At 45.1% G+C, this 18032-nt stretch overlaps 1 protein-coding gene and 1 non-coding gene across 9 annotated transcripts in view; both read right to left on the reverse strand.

Annotated features, from left to right (window-relative positions):
* Window positions 1-18032, reverse strand: part of PFDN1 (prefoldin subunit 1) — a 964801-nt gene that overhangs the window by 861639 nt on the left and 85130 nt on the right. The window contains exons 5-6 of one of the 8 annotated variants that reach the window (XR_009546510.1): window positions 10116-10189; window positions 8211-8487 (exon numbers count right to left, since the gene is read on the reverse strand). The exons of 4 other annotated variants lie outside the window; for them this stretch is intronic. Coding sequence is in view for 2 of the 4 variants with exons in the window: in XM_060179222.1 (XP_060035205.1) it covers window positions 8469-8487 (19 nt within the window). In the remaining 2 variants the exon portion in view is untranslated. Of the gene's footprint in view, window positions 1-8210; window positions 8488-10115; window positions 10190-18032 lie in introns of those variants that run through there. 3 more of the 8 variants (XR_009546507.1, XM_060179222.1, XM_060179210.1) reach the window with 3 other exon arrangements.
* On the reverse strand, window positions 9286-9392 carry LOC132537150 (U6 spliceosomal RNA). Its single transcript, XR_009548613.1, has one exon. It is a non-coding gene; the product is annotated as a U6 spliceosomal RNA (small nuclear RNA).

Here is an 18032-nt window from a genome sequence, read left to right on the forward strand (position 1 = left end):
GGCAAACTGGATGGTTACCAGCAGCTCGGGAGTAGATCTGGGCTTTAGCTCCAGGAGTCTCTCCTTAGGCTCCTCTCTGTTCATGAGCCACACATGTTTGCACTCACTGGTGATTTGGTGGGTTCCCAAAGTAGTTCTAGTCTTGTCTTGTTTTGGTCCTAGGTGGTCTTTGATATTCCAAGTTGACTGGAAGGGTAATGGTTTTCTAATTTATCAGCTTTCATAGGTAGATTTTCTTTCTATACTTTTTCCCCCCCCTTATCTTTTCTCTCTGGATCCTGATGTAATTGGAGTACAGAGCCCTCTGATCATCTTCCCATAACATTTAACCTTCTGGGAGTATGGACCAAAATACTTTATGGGGTGCAGAAAGAGGAAGATCTGGCTCCTATAATTGCTTCTCCACTGACATGAGCATTGGCAAGTCGATCCATATCCCCAGCCTGTCCCTCCCCTCCCCTCCCTTTCTGTGTGGTCTTTGTAGTCACAGTGCAGGGACTGTGGCACATGGTATCTTAGAGTGGAAAGAAGCTAGGAAGACTATTTTAGGTATGTTCCTAGGGGGATATGAGTTTTAGTTTTTGCTTGAGTTTAATAGCTAACATAGAGTTGGATAAAAATATTGTCTGAGAGGATGATGTCAGAGTTGAATAGAACTAGAGAGTTGGATTGGGGCAGAGAGCCATATAGCACTGGATTTATAAGTTTGAGGTCTCATGTTTACTACCCAACATCACATGTGCCAGAATGATGTTCTGGTATATATGGAGAGGGGAGGGAAGAGAGAGAGCGTGTGCAGATGTTTGTAGAAATGTAGCTTCTCAGGAGCTGGGCATTAATGGGTTGGGCGCACATGACACAAAGCGCAAGGGCTGGTGTAAGGATCCCGGTTTGAGCCCCCAGCTTCCCACTTGCAGGGGGTCACTTCGTAAGTGGTGAAGCAGATCTGCAGGTGTCTATTTTTCTCTCCTCCTCTCTCGATTTCTCTCTGTCTTGTCCTACAACAACAATAGCTATGACAACAATAACAACAACTACAACAAGGGCAACAAAAATGGGAAGAATGGCCTCCAGGAGTAGTAGATTTGTAGTGTAGGTACCAAGCCCCAGCAATAACCCTGGAGGCAAAAAAAAAAAAAAAGAAAAGAAAGAAAGAAATATAGCTTCTCAGAGAGAAACCCTGCTATATATTATGGCTCTCTTGGGGTAGTTTTTTAAAAAAATGTTTATTTTGCTGCTAGGGCTTGTGCAATTCTACCACTCTCAGCAGACTTTTGTTCTTTTTTCCAGACTAAGGGTGAGAGACAGAGAGTAGAGTCACCAGAGTATTGTTTCACCACTTGTGAAACTTCCCCTTTGAATGATGCTCCCATGTAGTAGTGGCTTGAACCTGGGCCCTTGTACATGATAAAATGTATGCTCTACTGGGTGAACTTACCTCTTGCCCCCCCGGGATGATTTTTAATGTTTATCATAACTTTAACAACTAGTTTTTAAGTGGTGCTAGTATCAGCCCTGTGTACTCTTCACAATAATGCTGCAGTATCAATCCCTTGTTACATGGAGCTATGTAAAGTCCAGCCAGGTTATGTTCCAGCTATCTGCTATAGAATGTGCAAAAACCCAGTGACAACACTGATTATTTTTCTCAGTTTATAAGTTGGTTTCTCGTGATATCTCTGGGGTTAGTTGGTTGGCTGAATTCATCTGTCAGCTTGGTTAGGAGTAAGACTAGAGAGATTGCATGAAACCAAGTCAGTCACTTGATGAGGGTGTTGGTTTAGCTCTGAGGCCTTTCTCTGCACAGAGTGTCTGTCCATTTGTGTGCATGCATGGGTGGGTATCTCTCTCTCTCTGTTTGCCAGAGCTTTTTGCATCGGTTTTGTGCCTATAAAAGTTGTTTTTTTTTTTTTTTTTTGATAGGGGATATGAGACAGAGGAGAGATACCACAGCACTGCTGCACAACTCAGAAAGCTCCCACTTTGCATAGTGCTCCCACGTGATGGCCGGGGATTCAAACCTAGGTCCTTGTGCACAGTAAAGTATGCACTCTGTGTCTCCTGGTCCCTTAAACATAGTCTCTTGACTCATCATTTGTCCTCTCACCTGAGCTTACATGGCATCTAAGCTTCCAAGAGAGTGAAAGTAGAAGCTGTTGTTTAGCGAGTCACTGTAACATGTGCGCTCAACCAGGTACACCACCACCCGGCTCCTAAAGCTTTCTTTATCCAAGTTGATCAAGATTCATAAGACTCCATGCATCTCAACTTTAAATATTTAGAGGGTCACCAGAGACCCAGGCGTCCAGCACGACAGGTTGTGACCAAAACAGGCAGGGAAAAGGGGGGCTCTTGAGGAGGACAGAGACAGTGTATGGAGTAAAACCCTCTTACAAAAATGAAAATTAAGGGAGTTGGGTGGTAGTGCAGAGGGTTAAGCTAAGCACATGGCGTGAAGTGCAGGGACCAGCCTAAGGATCCTAGTTTGAGCCCCTGGCTCCCCACCTGTGGGGAGTGGGGGTGTGGTGGGGAGTCTCCTCACAGGCAGTGAAACAGGTCTGCAGGTGTCTATCTTTTCTCCTCTGTCTTCCCCTCCCCTCTCGATTTCTCTCTGTCCTATTGAACAACAACAGCAGCAATGATAACAACAAAGGCAACAAAAGGGAAAAAAAATGGCCTCCAGGAGCAGTGGATTCATAGTGTAGGCACCAAGCCCCAGTGATAACCTTGGAGGCAAAAAAAAAAAAAAAAAAAAAAAGGAAAGGAAATTAAATTAAATTTAAAAAACTCTAGTATTCATAAATGAGAAGATGATTTTTTTGGGGGGGGGAGGGTGTCTTCTCTGAGGTTTTACCATTCCAGGTCAGCTTTTTCAAATGCAGTGAGATATGTGCCCTGGGAGATTGTGCAGTGGATAAAGAACTGGATCCTCAAGCGTGAGGTTCCAACTTGAGTCACCAGCACCACATATGCCAGGATAATGCATATGTCCCCCCCATCTTTAAAAGGAAAAAGAGCAAGGCAGAGAGAAAGAAACCACAGCACCCCCCGCCCCCCATGTAGCTGGGGCCACACAAGATAAATCATTCTGAAATTGGAATAGGGATGTCATACACAGGGGAGCAGGAAATGGTGCTTAGCAGAGAAGAATGTAAAACTGACCTCTTTTTGAGTATTAGATCTGAAAGATTCATTTGGATAACCAGATCTTGCCAAGTGAAAATTTAAGGCTTTCTGTTGCAGGTGGAAAAGTTTGATGCATGTTTTGGTTATCTATTGCTGTGTAACAAACCATACCAAATCTTAGTCCTAGAGAATTGCTGTCATTTGGTCAGGGCTTGCAGAAAGATTTCTCTCTGCTTTCCATGGCATTTGCTGGGGCCAGAACATAGAAACCGACACGGAGGTCTAAGTGTATGTGCTTCCTGCCCTGGAGTGAGATTTATAGGCTTTCCTCTTGGCTGCATATAGAAAGCAGGTTCAAGGGAGAACTGCTGGGCTGGCATTACATCTGCAGTGTAGAGGAAAGAGCTGTTTGGTTTGGCAGACACTTTTAGAAGGGTGAGAGGAACAGGAGCATGAACACAGCCTGACTGTGGGCAGGGCCCAGAAGATTCATGTCCTCTCGTGTTTCAAACCAGTCTGGGGCATCTCAAGGGCTATGCTGAAGTAGGCTTTATTTTATTTAATTTATTTATTTATTTTTAATTTTGTTTTTATAAAAAGGAAACATTGACAAAACCATAGGATAAGAGAGATACAACTCCACACAATTCCCACCACCAGAACTCTGTATCCCGTCCCCTCCCTTGATAGCTTTCCTGTTCTTTAACCCTCTGGGAGTATGGACCCAAGGTCATTGTGTGATGCAGAAGGTCAGGCTTCTATTATTGCTTCCATTCTGAACATGGGCGTTGACAGGTCGATCCATACTCCCAGCCTGCCTCTCTCCCTAGTGGGGTGGGGTTGTGGGAAATCAGAGCTCCAGGACATATTGGTGGGGTTGTCTACCCAGGGAAGTCTGGTTTATTTTATTAATAAACAACATAGTTGCCCATCAATCCCCATGTATACTGGCAAGAGTTAAATAGCAAGGGAAAAGGGCAAAGAGGACACATTCCTAACATGAATTCAATACCAGCTCTTTCAAAATGGTGACCTGCCCATTCATGGACACTGTTTACTGAGCATATGCCACATGTCAGCACAGAAATGGGGAAGAAAGCCTGCCCCTATAAAGCTTCTACTTATTGACCAGGAAGGTTAAGGGACCTGTCCAGGTCCAAATGTTCATAACAGGATTAATCACACTCCATTTCACCTCTGTCTACCAGGAAACTGATGCCCTGCTAGGACTACCAGGTTTTGTTTCTTGTTGCTGTTTGGGAGGAGGTCCAGAGCAGAGAATTGGCGGTAAATAGAGGCAGGAATGAGGTGAAAAGCTTTTTTGTTGGTGCGTGCTTAATTTCAGTGGACTCAATTCACAAAGCATTCCTTCAACTGACAGACTGCCTATTTTCTGACAGGAAACAAAATATATTGTTGTGTTTAAGTTTTTAAGCCTAAATAGTAGTTACTGTGACATAGTCAGAAATCTTGAAACAATTTTGCTACACAGAATGTTTTACTCAAGAGTTCACCTGCCCCCACTGAACCTGTGGTTTTCCATTCTCACTAATGCGCAATTAGGCAAAGTGGCTGTGCATCAAGAAGTGAGGTCTATTTCCCTTTCCTTTCCTCTGGCCTAGATTAGCCCTGAGTGCTCTGGGTAGTGTGATGGAGGGGAATAGACTTCTGAGCAGTAATGAGCCTGGCAGATCACTGTGCTGAAGTTTGGGGCAATCTGGGGCGAAGGCACTTAGATTCCTTTGTACTACTCCTGCCACTCTTTTGTAAGCCTAAAACTGTTTTGTTTTTTTTAATTATTGCATAGAGACAGAGAAGCTGAGAAGAGAGCAAAGAGACAGAGAGATACTTTCAGCCCTGCATCACCACTAGTGAAGCTTTCCTCCTGCAGGTGGGGACCAGTGGCATGAACCCAGGTCCTTGTGCACTGTAATGTGTGTGCTTAACCAGGACACCGCCTGGACCCATGCTTTTTTGTTTTTGTCCTTCCCCGCCTTCCCTTAGTAACAATTTTTTTTTTATCACTTCATTGAGGAAATGTTGATTTGCAGGATTGTTGCTGTCACAGGGGTGCAGTTCCATATCTCCCCCAAATAGGTGTTAGCACATCTCACTCTACACCAAGCTATCCTCCTCCTCCTCCACAGGGCACTGGATCCCTAGGCTCCTCCTCTGGCTCCCCACCCACCCCAACCCCCTACACACACACACACACACACACACACACACACACACACACACACACACACACACACACACACACACACACACACACTTTTTTTTTTTCATTTTAAAGGAAAGCCTTGGCAGCTTTCATCTTTGCCCTTTAACATGGAAAAACCCCAACTACCTGAGGATAACCAAGCTAATCACACCAAAAGCTATGCAAAAAGTGGAAAGGGGGGTAGGAGGAGGAAAACAGGGAGACCAGGTGCCCCAGCTCTTTCAGTTTTCACAGCTGAGATGCTAAATGTCTATATTCTTTTAGATTTAAAATAGTAATTTTTGGGGGGCGAGGTGGTGGTGCACCTGGTTAAGCATTCACATTAAAGTGCACAAGGACCCAAGTTCAAGCCCCCGGTCCCCACCTGCAGAAGCAAAGCTTCACTAGTGGTGAAGCAGGGCTGCAGGTGTATGTCTGTCTCTCTCCCTTTCTATCTCCCCTTCCCCTACCAATTTCTATCTCTATTCAATAATAAATAAAAATATTTTTTAAAAATGACATAGTATTTTTTTTTTTTTTAACCAGAGTTGATGGTGGGATAGGGGATTGAACCTGGACTTGGAAGCCTCAGGCATGAGCGTCTTTTTGCACAACCATTATGCTACCTCCCTTGCCCAACAGTATTTTTTTTTTAATGATGATCCAGAAATTACATGATTTTATCAGATCTTAAGTAGTTGATATGACATGGTTAAGTTTAAATGAAACCTTAAGGAAGGGCTGGGGAGTCAGCAAAAGACTTTCATGCCTGAGACTCTGAGGCCCTAGGTTTAGTCCCCAGCACCATTATATGCCAGAGCAGTCTGTTAATACTCACTCAATTAATAAAAAATGAATAAATAAATATAAATAAATGAATAAATAAAAATACTTCAATAAGTACACAAATGAAATCTAGAGAAATGGGAGGGTTATACAAAGCCAGTACCTGGCTCTGGAAAATGATGGGACAGTGGAGTTCTCATGTCCAACTTTATAGCCATCAGTCAGTGGGAGGAGTGAGGGGAAGAAGTTTTAATAGTTTGGCATCTCTGCCTAATTGACTTGAAGTGTAGAATTACAGCCCAGCTTGCCTGGACTTTTATATCATTTTCATTGGAAACTTCAGTCAGGCATTTTCATAGCTCAGGCTGCCTTCCCAGCATAACATCCTATTTAGTCCCTTCTCTCCTCACCAGGTATCAGGTGGCAGTGTCCCAGCAAGGGCGCTGCCTGCAGCCACCAGGAGCCACCTTGGCTCAAGAATCTAGGTGGAGTTTCTCCAGTTCCCTGCCTGCTCTTCTCCCTGATCTCTAAAATTGAAATTATGACACTGTGGTGCTGAATAAATAATGTACCTAGTATATACAGCTTGTGTCCCCTCCGTGGGTTCTGGCTTATGCTGGTACTAGGGATTGAACCTGGGACTTTGGAGCTTCAGGAATGAGAGTCTCTGCATAACCACCTGCCCATTACTGTTTGTACTGTTAGCATTCGAAAAGGGCCTGGAACTCATGGTCTGGCTTTGCCATCAGATTCTGTTTTAGCTCTTCAGTCTCACTAGACTTCTCCCACTTGTTTTTTTGCAAATATATTTTTTTCTGTAGGACCTGGAGATTTATGCATGCCTTTGCTTGGCTGAGTCTCTGCTAACCTTGCCTTCTCTCTCCTATGCTGCTTGCCTCAGTGACAGTTGTACCCTCCACCCCCCAGTCATCGTGGGGTATCTGTCCTTCATCATACTGGCTTGGTTGGCAATTTTATAGTCTTGGGTTTAGGTAAGGAATTCGGGTCTTCCCTACTATCTGCAAACCCTGACAGCAGAGTCCTTGTTTGACTGACCACTTGATTCTCCAGTATCCACTTGTTAACGGTGAAGGATGAAGAGTTTAGAGAGATGCAGGGGGAAAGACAAGATTCTAGAATAAATAATTTAAGAATGGATTAAAGATTATTTATTAAACTTGGGGCTAGATTTTGTGAAATATGTGTGCACTAGTTTTCCCTGCCTCTCATTACTTTTATTTTTTCTTTTTAAGAGACAGAGGCAAAGAGAGTGAGAGACCTCCCCACACACACAGCACCAAAGCTTTCTTCGGTAGGGGTTGGGCCTCAAACTTGGGTCACAAACATGACATAACAGTGCATTATCCAAGTAAGCTGTTTCACTGCCCCCCTGCCATTACTTTTTTTGTCTGAAATTCAAGTAGAATAGTCTGTGATTGGCAGGAGGCTGGGGCTCCATTACAATGCTGGCAGCCCCAGACATGTAAATCATCAGAACCAAGAGATGGAGCTTTGGGCCATACTTTTCTTTCTCTTCCAACTTTTAAATGTTTATTGAGGTGATGTCAGTTTGCAAGGCTGTGTCTCATGTGATTTCATACCTCTGCCAGATGTACGTTACTTTAGGACATCCCTGCTTCCAGTGAGTGCTACCCCTCACTCCTTCACTGGTCCTAAGACTTAGCTATAGGGGAAAAAAAAAGTTAATTCTATATAAAGTTTTAACTGCTACTCCACCATCTGAAATGGCTTACATGTTCTCATTTCCCAGGCAGTCCTTGCTTACATGCACAAACATTTGTACCTGGTTGCCTCTGTCGTGTGGGGCACCATTGTGTATCCTGTTAGAACTGAATCATTTCAGTTATCAGTTGGGCTGGGTACTTGGTGGTGATGGTGGCTGCTGTCCTGTCCACTCACTGTAGGTTAGTTCTCCTCCATTATGACAACCATAGGTCTTTAGAAATTACCAGATTCTGCTCGGAGCTCAATTTGCCTTCCACTGAGAACCACTTCTATGGAATCTTCATAATTGAATTTTTAAAATTTATTTATTAACAAAACCGTAGGATAGGAGGGGTACAATTCCACACAGTTATCTCCATATCCCATTGCCTCCCCTGGTAGCTTTCCCATTCTTTATCCCTCTGGGAATATGGACCCAAGGTCATTGTGGGTTGCAGAAGGTGGAAGGTCTGGCTTCTATAATTGCTTCCCCGCTGAACATGGGCGTTGACTGGTCGGCCGATTCTCCCAGTTTGCCTCTCTCTTTCCCTAGTAGGGTGGGTCTCTGGGGAAGCTGAGCTCCAGGACACATTGGTGGGGTCGTCAGTCCAGGGAAGTCTGGTTGGCATCATGGTGGCATCTGGAAACTGGTGGCTGAAAAGAGAGTTAACATACAAAGCCAAGCAAATTGTTGAACAATTCCAGACCTTTTGGCTGGAATAGTGCAGATGAAGTGTTGGACCTGGTCTATATCTAGGTTTTGGGACTTTGTTAGGAAGTGAACCACCTGGAATGGAATTAGAGAACACTATGAAAGGAAAGGTTTCACCCAAGTAATGAAGCTGAAGGGTTGTCATTCCACACCTGAAGTCTCTGGACACAGTCTGAAGTGAAGCATGCTGAGGTGGCACTCATTGCATTGATTAGGTTGTGATCGGAGGATGCAATATTATTTGATATGAATTGAGAGAAGCATGCAGGAAAGTGGGCCCCACCCTAAGGTTCCAGGACTGGGGGAAATATAGGCTCTATAGTGGAAATGTGAGGTTCCTGCTGCCTTAGGGTTCAAGAAGACAATGAATAGTTATTGTTGTTATCACATTATTTGGTAATTGTGTTAACTTTGAAAAGTCCCTTTGTTAGGATTTGCTGTATAATACCCAGTATCTTGTATATAGCTGTGCCACTGGTTGCTTCTGTTCTCCCTGGTCTAGGCTTTTGAGAGAGTCCACATATCAAAGACTCAGCCTGTGTATTAAAAAGACTCAGTCTGTGCTTTAAAAAGTGTGAGACATACAATCAGTTTTTCCCCTCTCATATTAATTAGTGATTTATATGACTACAGTTTAATAGGAGTGTACATAAACACCATTCCCACCACCAAAAGACTGTGTCCCTTCCCACCCACCCATCCCCACCCTCCCTCTGCCCCGGGAGGCCGAAAGAAAAATATGGAATGCTTCACGAATTTGCGTGTCATCCTTGCACAGGGGCCATGCTAATCTTCTCTGGATCGTTCCAATTGTAGTATATGTGCTGCTGAAGCGAGCACCATAATTAAAATTTTAAGTTGGTTTTTGCTTTTGAGCCAATGGAGGGAAAGGTCTTCCTAATCAGCTTCATCAGCAACTGAAAAATACATGACTTTTTCTGGTCACTTGCCCAGGAAGGAAGCTTCAGGAATGTGGAGCTATAAAGAACTTTCTTTTGGCCTTGAGTTGTACAGGCTTTGTTTCTGAGTCTCTCAGCAGTCAGGGACTGGAAAATCCTTGTGTTTGGTACCGGTTCCTAGATTAAAACCATTGAAATGGCCTGAAAGATAGTTTACCCAGTAGGGCATGTATCTTGCCATACACAAGATTGGGTTGGAGCCCCAGTACCACATTGAAAGTACCTTGGCTGGGGTCGGGCGGTGGCGCAGCGGGTTAAGTGCACATGGCACAAAGCGCAAGGACCAGCATAAAGATCCCAGTTCGAGCCCCCGGCTCCCCACCTGCAGAGGAGTCGCTTCACGATTGGTGAAGCAGGTCTGCAGGTGTCTATCTCTCCTCCTCTCTGTCTTCGTCTCCTCTCTCCATTTCTCTCTGTCCTATCCAACAATGAGCGACATCAACAACAACAATAATAACCACAATAAGGCTACAACAACAAGGGCAACTAAAGGGGGGAAAAATGGCTTCCAGGAGCAGTGGATTCATGCTGCAGGCACTAAGCCCCAGCAATAATTCTGGAGGCAAAAAAAAAAAAAAAAAAAGAAAGAAAAAGAAAGAAGAACCTTGGCATTGGGAGAAGTTCCAGTGCTGTGGTGTCTCTCACATTCTGTCCCTCTCCTCCTGTCTCTTTGTCTAGCTGAAATAAAATGAATGGAAAAAGAGGTCGACCTTGAAATGCTACAGTGAGTTAATAAAAACCACTATAACCAGGATTATTTGAGGAAAAGGGTCCAATTTTTTTAACATTTAATGTTAGCTGTTAAATAATAAAGATTATGTAAATAATAGAGCTAATATTTGCTGTGTGACTATATGTGTGTCAGCTACTTTTATATATTAACTCATTTAGTCCTGAGATTCACCCAGTGAGGTAGAGATTTCTTCTTCTTTTTTCTTTCTTTCTTTTTTTTGTTGCCAGAATTTCACCACTCCAGACCTCTGTGTGTGTGTGTATTGGGCTGGGGGAGATAACCCATACGGGGAGAGAGGGAGAGGCATCACCGCACCAAAGCTTTTCCCCAGTACAGTGGGAACTGAGCATGACAAAGCAGGTACCCTCTCAGATGAGCTATCTTGCTGGCTGAGGTAAATCTTGCATTATCTCCATCATATAAACAAGTAGAGGCATAGAAAGGCTAATTTATTCACTGTCATGCAGGCAGTAGAAATGGTGGAGCAGGGTTTCAGACCCCCCACCCCATCCAACCCCAAAACCCATGCTCCTCAGCAATTCTGCTGGCTAGGTACTTCATGACCCTGGACTAAGGGCCCTTTGGGGTAAGCGATTGTATGCCAGATTGTCTAGATATGGAACAAACATCTTAGAGAAACCATATCATCTTGCTCATGATTCCTGGGATCTGACCCAGAGCCTCACATGCTTCTGAGTCCTGTGGTCTCTCAAGAAGAGTAAACAATATTTATAACATCATCTTACTATTGGAGAAGATTAATAGCTTACAGTCAACAATAAAAGACAGGAGAAATAATATAGAATACAGTAGTTTGTGTATGTATAACATTTCTCAGTTTTACACATGACAATTCAACCACCTCTAGGTCCTCTGATATCATGTTTTAGGACCTGACCCTCCCCCACCCCACCCCACCCCGGAGTCCTTTACTTTGGTGCAATATACCAAACCCAGTCCAAGTTCTGCTTTGTATTTTCTTATTTTTCTAATTTCCTTTAAAATTATTATTAGTAATTTAATAATTATTAACAAGATTGTGGGATTAGTGGGGTACAGTCCATACAGTTTTCACCACCGTTGTGCCATATCCCATCCCTTCCATTGGAAGCTTCCCTATTCTTTATCCTTCTGGGAGTATGGACCAAAGATCTTTATGGGGTGCAGAACGTGGGAGGTCTGGCTTCTGTAATTGCTTCTCCACTGGATGTGGGTGTTGACAGGCCAATCCATACCCTCAGCCTGTCCCTACCTTTCCCTCGTGGGGTAGGGCTCTTGAGAGGTGGGGTTCCAGGACACATTGGTGAGGTCATCTGCCCAGGGAAGGCAGGCTGGCATCATGGTATTGTTTTCAACTTTTTAAAAAAATTTATTTCCCCCATTGTTGTTGTAGCTATTATCATCGTTGTCACTGATGTCGTCGCTGTTAGACAGGACAGAGAGAAATGGAGAGAGGAGGGGAAGACAGAGGGGGAGAGAAAGACAGACACCTGCAGACCTGCTTCACTGCTTGTGAAGTGACTCCCCTGCAGGTGGGGAGCTGGGGGCTCGAACCAGGATCCTTAGGCCAGCCCCTGCGCTTCATGCCATGTGCGTTCAACCCGCTGTGCTACCACCTGACTCCCATTTTTCAACTTCTGTCTATGAGTGAGATCATCCCATATTCTTCCTTCTCTGTCTGACTTATCTCACTTAACATGATTCCTTCAAGCTCCATCCAAGATATGGTGAAGAAGGTGAATTTTTTTTTTTTGCCCCCAGGGTTATCACTGGGGTTCCATGCCAGCACTATGAATCCACTGCTCCTAGAGGCTATTTTTCCCATTTTGTTGCCCTTGTTGTTGCCCTTGTTGTTGTTGTTATTGTTGTTGTTATTATAGCTGTTGTTGTTGTTGGATAGGACAGAGAGAAATTGAGAGAGGAGTGGAAGACAGAGAGGGAGAGAGAAAGATAGATACCTGCAGACCTGCTTTACCGATTGTGAAGTGGGGAGCTGGAGGCTTGAACCAGGATCCTTATGCCAGTCCTTGCACTTTGTGCCACGGGTGCTTAACTCACTGCGCTACTGCCCAGCCCCCAAGTTCACCATTTTTAATAGCTTAGTATTCCACTGTCTATATATACCACCTTTCTTAGCCACTCATCTGTTGTTGGACACCTGGGTTGTTTCCAGGTTTTGACTATTAGAAATTGTGCTGCTATGAACATGGGTATACACAAATCTTTTTGGATGGATGTGTTGGGTTCCTTAGGATACATATCCAGGAGACGAATTGCAGGGTTATAGGGTAGGTCTGTTTCTAGCCTTCTGAAAGTTCTCCAGACTGCTCTGCATGGGGATTGGACCAATTTACATTCCCACCAGCAGTGCAGGAGGGTTCTTTTGTCCCTACAACCTCTCCAGTATTTGTTGCTGCTACATTTTCTGATGTATGACATTCTCACAGGAGTGAAGTGGTATCTCATTGTTGTCTTTATTTGCATTTCTCTGACAATTGAAGACTTAGAACATTTTTTCATATGTTTATTGGCCTTTAGGGTCTCTTCTGTGGTGAATATTCTGTCCATGTCCTCTCCCCGTTTTTGGATGGGATCATTTGTTTTCTTGTTGCTGAGTTTGGTGAGTTCTTTTTATATTTTGATTACTAGCCTGTTGTCTGCTATACAGCATATAAAAATCTTCTCCCATTCTGTAAGGGGTCTCTTTGTTTGGGTGGCAGTATCTTTTGCTGTGCAGAAGTTTTGATTTGATGTAATCCCATTGGTTTATTTTTGTTTTAGTCTTCTTTGTAATTGGATTTGTATTATTGAAGTAAAAGCTCACTTCAGTACTGTGCTTCTTTGCCATGTGCACAATTCAGCCTGACTCCCCTAGGACTGGAGGAAGCTTTGGCGCTATCTCCCCCCCCCCCCTTTCTCTTTCTCTCTCTGCCTCTGCTTCTATCTAAACAAAACAAAGCAAAACAAATAACTTTTCTTTTTCTTTTTCTTTTTTGCCTCCAGGGTTATTGCTGGCACTCCTGCCTGCTCTATGAATCCACTGCTCCTGAAGGCCATTTTTTCCCATTTTGTTGCCCCTGTTGCTGCCCTTGTTGTTGTCATTGTTATTGTTGCCATTGATGTCGTTGTTGGATAGGACAGCGGGAAAATAGGGGGGAGAGAAAGATAAGACACCTGCAGACCTGCTGCACTGCTTGTGAAGTGACCGCCCTGCAGGAGGGGAGCCGGGGGCTTAAACCAGGATCCTTAAGCTGGTCGGTATGCTATGTGCCATGTGCGCTTAACCCGCTGCGCTACCGCCAGACCCCCACAAATAACTTGTCTAAAGTCAAAAGGGCCACAACCCTTTTGGTTTTGAGAGGCCATGAATTTAACCCAGGTCTGATTGTAAACATTTGCTTAACTCTTATGCCCTTTCTGTATTCCACTTGGAAACGATCTGTAAAGTACTTCAGCACCAGCAAGAACACGCAGTTAGTGGTGGGGAAGGTGGCTTCTGAGGAGCCAGGTGCCTTCAGTTGCAGCTCCTGCTTCAAGCAGAGGAACTTGGCCTTCACTTAGTGGGCACACTGGGCACCAGCACCCATTCACTCTCATCCCCCACACTGGGACTCCAGGCATTAGCTGGACAGATCCCCTTGGCAAGGCTCCGTGTTTGGTACAGATCCCCTTCTCACTTGCCCTGGATCTCCTGGACCTGGTTTTTGCACAAGGCAATCTGTTTTTATGGTCACCGGGGCCTGTTAGTCTCCTAAAAATTTCTCATCTTCCATCTTCTTGGTCTAGAGTCCCAACCTGCTTTAGTGAACTGCTTTATGCAAAATCCTACTGCCTTTCAGGATTGGCCTGCCCAACATTCAGGGGTAATGGAATGGAGAAGGCCACTCCTCTTTGTCCATGTGACATTCACCAGCCAGCTGGTGGCCCTGCCAGTGGCCACTGACAAGGAGCAGGTAGGCTCGGCCAAACTTGGCTGGTCCAGGGAAACAAGGGCCCTCTCTCTTCCGCCCAGGTGTAGCTTGGGTTTTCTGCTCTAACACTCCTTTTACCCAGTCTTGACCCATGCCTTCACCTCCTTCTTAATTTTATTTATTTTTTATTGCCACCAAGATTATTGCTGAGGCTCAGTGTCTGCACAGTGAATCCGCTGCTCCAGGTGCTCCCCTCCTTTTTTCCCTCTTTTCATTTTTTGGATAGAGACAAATAGGGAAGGGGGAGGGAAGGAGAAGAGGGAGAGAGAGACCCGCAACACTACCTCACTTATCATGAAGCTTCCTCCTCTTGCAGTTAAGGGCTTGGTGGCTTGAACCCAGGTCCTTGCACATGTAACGTGCACTCAACAGGATGCTTCATTACTTGTGCTCCCCCTCCCTGAGAATTTTCTTTATTCTTTCAACTAGCTTGATATAGTGAGGAAACTGGTTTGGTGGTCAGGCATCTCAGGAAATCGGAAGGCGCAGGTGGGAGCAGGCCGCACAGTCCTTTGGACTGTAGTGCCGAAGGCTGCTGTGCTTGCTCCACTCTGCAGAGGTGGCGGAAGGTTGTGAGTGTGGGGTCCCCTGGGTGGCAGGCATCTTTCCGTAGGACACAGTTCCTAGCAGCACTGAGGCATTGACTGCAGGAGAGGCTGTGGGCACGGGCAGGCCGTGTGACACTGTACCCACTGGCCCCCAGCTTCCAGTGTTGGGTGTGGCTAACCACAGAGAAAAAAATCTATATGCTGTTTATATTGTGGCTCCCCAGAGTTGAGGTGCTTTAAAAAGTGGGATATAACACAGGAGGATTGGCAAGGATAGGTGTGTGTATCCATGGGTGAGGAGTTAGTCTCACAGGTACTAGTTGCTGTGTGATGACCAGTGCAGTGGGATCGGGGACCAGAGGGCCCCTATTCTCAACCTTGAGTGGAGCAGACCTTTGTTGTTCCCTGGCTGCCGCTCCTGGTCACACTAGGCTGTCCTACAGAGAAACATGCTGGTATATTTGCTTTACAGGTGTATTTTATCTATTACTATGAGATTAATTCACATGAGAGAGAAAAGAGATAAGCCAGAGCACTGCTCTGGACCATAAGGTGCTTGGGATAAAACCAAGAGCTGTAGAGCTGCACAATTCCAATGCTCTGCCTGTTGGGCTATTTCCCTGGCTTCTTTGGCCTTGTGTTCAGTGTCATTCAGCTGGAGCTTCATTGCTCCAGCCTGACTTTTTCAGATAGGCAGAGACGGAGGGGGGAGAGAGAGAGAGAGAGAGAGAGGGAGAAAGATCACAGGACCAGTGATTCCTCTAGTGTGCTGGAGGCCAGGCTTAAACCTGGAGCACACACAGCAAAGCAGGCACACTACCCAGGTGAACTGTCTTTCTGAATGGTTCCTATTTTTTCTTTAAAGTCAACACTGCTGCATATCTTGGCCCATAGCATATACAAACCTTAGAATAATAAGCAAATCTTCTGGAGAGTTATCATTTCAGATGTCACTCTTACTGCCACTGCTGTTTCATGTGGCTCCCCTATCATATAGCTGGTCTTGTTTTTGTGTAATGGTGATGCCGGAGACACTGAGGTCCCAGGTTTAATCCCCACTACCACCATAAACCAGAGCTGAGTGGTGCTTGTCTGTCTGCTTTTCTATCTCTCCCCCTCATATTAAAATAGATAAAAGGGTCCAGGTGGTGGCACACCTGGTTGAGCACACGTTACAATGCGCAAGGACCCAGGTTCGAGCCCCCAGTCTCCACTTGCAGAGGGAAAGCTTCATAAGTGGTGAAGCAGTGCTGCAGGTGTCTGTCTCTCTGTCTCTCACCCTCTCTATCCTTCCCTTTCAATTTCTGTCTCTATCCAATAAATAAATAGACAATAAAAAATTTAAAAAATATTTAAAATACTCTCTGAAGAGTATACAGCTCTATCATATAGTGTGCTCTTAGTCTTAGCCCTTTATTTAGTTCATAGAATAACAGCAGCAATATTGCCTATAATTTATTGTGTTTATTTTGTGCCTGGCACAATTTTTCAAGTAGCTGATCATTTAATCTTTATAATCAATGCCAAGAGCTTAATGCTGTTTCCCCCTTAAGGCAAGGAAAGAAAGAGACTAAGGGAATTGCTTTTTACTGGAGTGGATTCTGCCAGGAGTGGCCACCAGGGGCCCTGAATCCAGTCAGCTTGTGTTTGTAAGAGTTGTGGGAAGAACCCAGCTCCCAGCAGATGAGCTGAGTCCACAGTTGGGGCCAAGGGAACTGAGAGACCCTAGAGATGGTAGTAAGTAAACACAGCAGCATGGCAAATTCTCTCTTGTCCCTGACCTGGCCAGGTTCCCACCTCCAGGAAATGCTGACTTGCCCACCTGTGGGGGAAGGCCTTATCAGCTCGCAGCCAGGAAGCCTGCTGCTGTCTGTTACCTGCCTTAGCCCGTTTAGTTTTGAGGGGCCAGTACTGCTCCATCTGTTTCCCTCTGTGGGACCCTGTGGTTTTGCCCCTTTTGATCAAAGTTTTTCTTGCTTGTTAAAACTGGCAGCTGAGATCAAAGGTGCAAGTCAAATTGTTGCTTTGTTCACTTGTTTGCTCACTCACTCATTCATTCATTCATTCATTCACTCATTCATTCATTGGCTATCTCATTCATTGATATCTGTAGGCTCTATAGCGTGTCCTGTGCTAGCTAGGGACACAGTGTGGTAAACGACATTAAAGTCTTTAGTTTTTTGTTTTTTTTTTCTTTTTAACCTAGATAGAATCGGGCTAAGTGTTGCCAGGATTTATCTTGATGCTCAGAAGGCATTCCTGAATAGGACCATCACCCTTTTTAACCATACAAGGGTTTCTAGAGGGCCCTGCTGGCATTGGGGTGGAAGTGTAGATAATAGGATGGCTGTGTGGCTGTGAACATCTTTAGGAGGCTGTCACCTGTCCTTCCTTGATTATTGCTCAGACGGTGGGCTCAGCAGTACCTGAGATATAAACACCTCTTTACCCCATTTCAGTATTGTATTCACCAAGAAAGACCTCAGTTATTTTTCTGAAATTAAAATCTATAGAATCTCCCACCATCTCTGCACAGTGCCTGTGCTGCTTCTAGGGGTATGGACAGGGAGCTCCATCTTCTGCCCTTCAGGCCTGGGTCTCGGGAACAATGACAGCAGCTCCCATATACTGCATGCCTGCTGTGTACCAGACACTGACGGTGTGGGTTAGCTCAGTCCTCACAGAACCTATGAGGGGCAGGCCCTGTTGTCACCTCCATTTTGTAATGTGGTGCGCTTAACCAGGTGTGCCACCACCTGGCCCCCTTTTGTCACCTCCATTTTGTAGGTGAGGAAACCAAACCTGGATGAGGTTGTCACACCTGGGGTGTCCAACCCCAGAGACACCTGTCCTCATGTCTGCACTGTCTCGTCTTGTCTTGTCTCCTCCTCCTCCACTTCCTCCTTTTCCTCTTTTCTTTCCAAAGCATTGCTCAGCTTTCGTTTAGGGTAATGCTAGGACCTCAGAGTCTCAGACATGAGAGTCTGTTTGCATAACCGTTAGGCTATCTCCCCAGCCTGCTCTGTGCTTCTTGTTGAATTATTTTGCCCAAGAACTGGATTCGAGCCCTCTGTACCATATGGTATGGCCCTGTGCAGCGCCAAGGGAAACTCCATTGAATGGTGGAGCATTGCTGTGATATCTGCCTTTTTCTCTGTGCCTGGAATTTAAAAAGGGAGGGGAAAGGGTCCTGGAGAGGGAGTTCCTGGTGCTGCTGCTAGCAGGGCTGTGGCTGCCTGAGGCTGTGAATGTGCTGAGCTGGGCTTCCA

The sequence above is a fragment of the Erinaceus europaeus genome, chromosome 2, assembly GCF_950295315.1.
Source record: "Erinaceus europaeus chromosome 2, mEriEur2.1, whole genome shotgun sequence".
NCBI classification, from domain to species: domain Eukaryota; kingdom Metazoa; phylum Chordata; class Mammalia; order Eulipotyphla; family Erinaceidae; genus Erinaceus; species Erinaceus europaeus.